Source organism: Carlito syrichta, unplaced genomic scaffold, assembly GCF_000164805.1.
Source record: "Carlito syrichta isolate Samal-C Ts95f unplaced genomic scaffold, Tarsius_syrichta-2.0.1 Scaffold305660, whole genome shotgun sequence".
NCBI lineage: Eukaryota > Metazoa > Chordata > Mammalia > Primates > Tarsiidae > Carlito > Carlito syrichta.
In genome coordinates this window covers 869,182-875,451 of record NW_007249756.1, presented here as the reverse complement: position 1 = coordinate 875,451, position 6,270 = coordinate 869,182, and the positions used below count along the sequence as shown (strand labels likewise).

At 38.5% G+C, this 6,270-nt stretch overlaps 1 protein-coding gene across 7 annotated transcripts in view; it reads right to left on the bottom strand.

The window, feature by feature from the left end:
- Positions 1-1,144: 1,144 nt before the first annotated feature.
- The window catches only part of SEMA6D (semaphorin 6D), a 397,017-nt gene continuing 391,891 nt past the window's right edge, over positions 1,145-6,270 (bottom strand). For 4 of the 7 annotated variants that reach the window (XM_021714533.1, XM_021714530.1, XM_008062177.2 and 1 more), the window contains one exon: positions 1,145-4,865. In XM_021714533.1, the coding sequence (XP_021570208.1) occupies positions 3,577-4,865 (1,289 nt within the window). In that variant the 3' untranslated portion in view covers positions 1,145-3,576. The remainder of the gene's footprint in view (positions 4,866-6,270) is intronic. The other 3 variants (XM_021714532.1, XM_021714535.1, XM_021714531.1) reach the window with 1 other exon arrangement.

The window sequence follows — 6,270 nt, the reverse complement described above, 5'->3', positions numbered from 1 at the left end:
GCAGCTCAGGAAGAAACAAGGTTGAAGATACATTTCCCTTGCCTCTTCCTTCATTTTTTTTGTTCAAACTTTCCATAATAAATTGAATCCTGCAAGTCAGTGAGATGGGAGACACCTTCCTCCCTCTTGTCCAGCTGTATGATAGGGTGCAGGCTTACACAGACTTCCTCCCAAAGGTGGGGTGGAGTGTGAGATTCCAGTCAGGCTCTGTGATTGGTGGCGCTGCCTTGCTGCGTGCACAGATGTGATGCTGGGAGCTGTGATGGGGGGCAAATAGACCTTCTACCAATCTCTCACAAAATGATTCCTGTAAACCCTTCCGTAGGTCCCTAGAGCATGCCATGATTGGAATGAAAAATGATACCACAGAACTGACATTGAAATGCAGCACCCTTAATGAGATGACACTGTGAAAAAGAATAAGGCTCAAACCAGAACGTGGCCATCCTGATTGGCAGATGCTGCTGAGGCCCCCTGAGAAAGTGAGGCCATATAGGACACGCTGATGGGCTGTGTCCAGGAGTAACAGCTAGAACCGAGAGCAGAGATTATTATAGTCACTCCTTTTGTCTCTCTCAGAAGTGGCTTGCTGCCCACAATATTCACCAGTGGCAACAGCAGCAACCACCAACTCATTACATGCTGAGGAAGAACAATAGAATCATGTTTTTGCCTTCCATTTCAGTATTTAGGGAAGGTATCTCCTAACATAAAACAATGGAATTGAGAAATTCCATATTCCAAACAACGAGATGCTCAAAAGAACCTTGCTTGCCAGTTAATTTTGAACTAAAATTACATTAAAAATTTCACGTGGGAATACAAATCATGAATTTTTAAAATGTTTGTTGAACTAGATATGTGGACAATGTGAGCTATCACTATGTTTGCCTGAAGCATTTGACTGTTGCTGCAATAGAGTTCATCTGGTTTTCTGAACAATTTCTCATTTTTTCAGGGTCACTGGCCTTCAGTATCAGCCTTCCAAGGAGAGAATGTTAGTGTAACCATGACCTGGTAGCTAATGTTCTAGATAAGAATATTTTGGCAGATTTTAAAAAGCAATTCTTACTGGTGTTGATTAACTTAAAATATTTTTAAAATATAATACATTATAAACCTCTTCAATATCAAGACGCAGGACATAATGATTTGTATATTTTATTTTGACTTTACATGCGGTGTTAAAAACCCAAAGTACATATTATTTACACATCCACAATACAAGTTTACAAGATATCTATACATGTTAAAGTACTCTATAAAACAGTATAGAGCCACTTCACTTTAGGGTTACTTTTTATGCCGTACCATTAAAAAAGATACAATCTGTGTTTACCTTTGCACAAATGAATAAAGCATTTAAAAATTAAATTAACAGGATAGAGACTAGATTTAATGTTAGAAATTTCAACATAAATACTGATAGAACTCACATTACAAACTACAAGGCAGCACAATGTTACAAAATGTTATTGGGGTCACATAGAGTTACTGTTCCGTTTTACACACGCTGGGATTAATATTGGTAAGGTGAATCCAAACACATGTTTGCTGTTGGTGGACTGAGTAGTGTTTATCACTGGTTGTTTTAATTTATTATTAATCTGTAATTATTTTAGTTGCAAAGCTGAAATGTTTCAAGAACAGAAGTTTTAGCTTTTGAGCATCCAGAGATCACAGGAAAGCATGTTCTTTATAAAACAATGTTCTCAAAAGAAAAGAATAACTGTATCAGTATTCCACATTCTGTATAAAAATGATCTGGTCTTCTGCAACCCATCCTCCCCCAAGTAATAGATACCATCAGTGTTATCACAAGAAATCAGCCGATCTTTTTTGCCTGACTAAGTCAGGAGCATTCCTCTGCCTTGGTACTTTCTACATTCGGTTCAATAAGCAATTGTATGGTGTGCAGCATATTAACTGAAATAGTCATCAGGGTTGCGCATCATCAACCGTAAGTGGTTCTGCCAAACTATGCGTAAATGACGCTCTTTGGTTTCCGCAGGTGTCACATTACCCGGGAAACCTCATTTGAGTTCACATTATCACTGGTTCATCCTTAGGAAAGCAGGAGTGGAATGTTTATCATGGCAAAGGATGTAAAGCTGCTGTTAGGGTGGATTGTTTGACAATTAATTGTTCTAGGTTGTTTTTATGATTTTTTTTTTTAAAGTCTTTTCCGGTGCTGGTTGAAAACATTTACAACGGGCACTCCGTAAATAATGTGCTATATTGAAAACACTTGACATATTTTAGTACTTCTATCATTCTCATGAATAAGGCACAAAATGCACAGATTCAGGTAAACTCACGTGGTATTTACAGCATATTGTCATTACCTGCATGACTTAGGAGAAAATTCTCACATACACAACATAGACTGACATGATTGCACCACCGTTATAGGTTTTCACAGACTGTTTCTGTTAAGCTAATTGCAATTCCTTTCATATGTCTTTTCTTTGTCTTCTGATTTATTTTTTGTTTGTTTTTTACATTGGGGGTAGGAGGAGTTAAAGGAAGAAAAATTTTACTACATGGGAAAAAAAATCCCAAACACAATAAAAATAAAACTGTATTAGTGTGTCCAAGGCTAAATGAGTGACTCGGGCTTTGTTTCACAGTGGACAGGTAAATTTTACTACTGAATACTGGTAGATAAATCAAGGATACCTCTCAATATCTTGATCTCCTTAAGCTGGCAATACTGGAGTAGACATTTTAATGAATAGCAGCACAAAATTACTTGCAACTCTTACATTCTGGAATTGGGTACCACGTAAGTCAAGTTCATCCTTTTCATGGTCAAAGTAGCCTCAATTTTAATCCTTTTTCAAAGCTGAACCCAATGGACTGCAGTGGGAAAAAGTTATTGTCTCTTGTTCAGTCACGCTCAATGTAAACAACTCCATAGCACAAAAAGATGCAATGGGCACCTAAACAAATCCTAGTGGGTACAGAACACACACACACACACACACACACACACACACACACACACACACACTCACAACAGTTTGCAGGTGGCATGAAAAAAATGCCAAACATGAAAAAAAAAATGCTACAGTTTGGGTCAAAGATTGAATTTTTAGCAAACTTCTTGGTAATCAACAAGTTCATTTCTTTGAGACATTACCATCCTTTTTTGACATTTGTGCAAGAGGCAAGGTGAATGCATACATATTAAAATGTTCACATTTAATGGGAAGACCACACATAATGGCAGTCTACATTGAACCCATTTTCAAGTATTTGTTCACAGATTCTTCTGAGTACTGTATCAGCTCTTTATACTGCTAAGGTAGCCCCTGGGAGCTACAACTCTTTAGCTTCAAACAATAGAAATGGAATGACCAGCACCTTCCTTTGTTTTCAGGCAAGTACACAGAATCCTTGCTGCAGTAGTTACATGTGGCAAGTTCTGACGTTGCCAAAGTTAGAAAGAGTTTCTTTGGCCACTTGGTTCTCTTAACATACAAGCTGAGTCTCTTGTCTTAAGGTACCCTTACAATATCATCCTCTCAACAACATGGACAGGATAAAGCCACACAGGAATAGCACACTTGAGGCCTAGTACGTGTATTTGTTCAGTGGTCTGACAGATGGGGTTTGAGGAGCAAAGGAAGGCTTTGGTGGCACGTCAGGTTTTAAGGACGGTGTCCTCTTTAGTCCCGTCCTAGGAAGGGTGCCGTTACTGGTGTAGCTGCTCTGTCTGGAGAGGGAAGGCTGCAGATGGACACTCACTGGTGTTCCCTGAATATAGTCCACCTTCGCCCCAGTAGGGGTAGGCATATATCCTCCACGGTTCATACTAGGCTGTCTGGATAACAAAACACCATTTGGTGAGTTTAAGTTTTTAGGCATAGCAGATATAGAGTGCCTCTGGGAGGAATTTTTGTGATAACCCCTTTGTCTTTCCAGAGAAGTCATTGGGACTCCAGGAGTGGTGGGGACATCCACTCGCTTGGTTGGGCTGTTTCTGGGAAGAGTTGAAGGAGGGGAGTATAGTGATGCTTCCCGGTTAGGGACCTTAGGTGGGACTTCAGACATAGGTCCCACAGGATCCAGCATAAGGGTCGGGTGGGCCATTTGGATGTCTCCCATGATGGCTTTGGGGTTACTATTTGGATCATTTAAATGCTTCAGAAGATCATTGAGGGTATTTCTGGAATCCACAGAACGCCGGTGATCTCTCTTACTGGATGACTTTGTAAGAGGGTGATCAATGTTTTGAAGTTTCTTCTCAGCTTTGTGAGCATTGGAGTTTGAGAAAGACGTGTTGTAGTCATGGGTAGCATTTGGAAGAACAATGGCACTGGGGATGTGCCCATGACTTAATGGGGAATGAGGTGGAGGACTAGAGGGAAAAAACTGAGGGGTTTCTTTCCTTGAAGCCCCATGGCTATGGGCCTTGTCTGAGTGGCTCTTCATGGCCTGCAGGGTCTTCTGATGAAGCACAGGTGTAGACTCAGGGGTAGGGAGAGCAGCTAGCTCTGGAGGCTGCCCTCGATGGTCCATTACCATGGATTTAGTATCCCCATTGGGTGGTAGCTCTTTCCGACTGGTCAGCAGGTTACTATACAGTTTAGGAGAATCAATATTCTGTTGATATTCCTTGACTGGGCTGTCAAAGAGACCATTCAGTTTGGCAAAACTTCCACTGGAATCTGTGCATGACTGGGCAGATTCTGCATCTTTATGGATTTTTCGGTTTTTCCGAACAAACATGTCCCGGTAGCAGTATACTGCCACACCTGCAATGAACGCCCCCAAAACAAAAGCGGCAAAGACACAGGTGATAAGGACATTCATGTGGACCATCTGGTTGGACTCTCCAGACTGGACTTCCCATCGTACACCTGCAATAGACACACAGGGAAGTTTGAATGAGGAGCTTTTCAAAACTAATATTAAACAGCAAAAGACTTTCAATGAAGAGCCAACACTACTTTCACATGGTCCATATGCTTAGCATGGAGGGTCACAAAGACTCCAAGATTCCATATATGTTTTGTCTTTAATCGTAATGGGACCCCTAGAGATATTTATGATTGTTGCAAATGCCAGCAGTAGTCTAATCTCCCATTAAGTTGCATTTTTCTGTTATTTTTTCCCCAATTCCTCTTGAATAGTTGTTATACATTGTTAGAAATTTTAAGTTTCTACCTCCAAAATAGTTAGAAAATGTATATTTTCTAAACAGACAATTTAAATGCAATACATGTCTTGTTTCACTATTTTCTCTTAATTCATAACTCAGGACTAAAGGGCAGATTCTGGGATTAGGGAAATATATGAATTAATATAAATATATTTATAATTAGCATAATATGTTTATATATTATGCTAAAACAATTATTTTAATACAATTATGTGAACTTAATTAAGATAGAAAAATAATTTGCATGCAAACTAACAGTATCTGCTTGATCACTGTTAGCTACAAATATAAACTTTCATGTCTGTTTTATTTCTTTTGTTCATTCCATCTTGGGGTGAAGCACCCTTGCATGATTCCCTATGTAAGAAACTCAGTCAGTCTAAGGAAACATACTATGTATTATTTAAGTAAATCACTAAATTATCTAAAGATATTTGAAAATATTTAAATCAGACCTAGAAAAAGAAGAATGAATTAGTTTATAATTATTAAAATTTTTAATGCAACCACAGACATCTAACAGTCAATTAAAGATATGTTAGTTTAAGAGGTATCCAAGTCTGTTACATGCTATCAATACAGCTATCCCAGAGTAAGGTGAGTCAGGGTGGTTTAGAAGATTCTGTTGCTCAGAGTTAGTATTAAGGCCTTTAAAAATTAGTTGTTTTTAATCAATGTCCAGGGTTATGAGATTCAGTGGCATTATGAAAGACCAAGAAAGAAGAGTAGAAAAAAATGGCATTACTAAAGAAAGCAAAGCAGAGAGAAGAATGACTATAAAATTGTTTACCATGAAAACATATAAAACCAAAATCAACAGATATAAATCATAAATGACAATGCACTGTCATAACAACTGATTGGAAACCTGATACCATAGTTTAGTAAGCCCTAAAAGGAGATTTTTTTCCAGAGTAATATATCTAATAAGTTAACTCAACAGGCAGCTATTTTATAACTACTTCTATTATGGGCTGAAAATGATAGTTATGGACAAGTACTCTGTTATGCTTTATTGCTTGCAGCATTCAAGCAATCTGGCATCTCACATATCCTTTTCATACTGCATTTTGAATTGAAGCTAAACAAGAGGATGAGGAAGC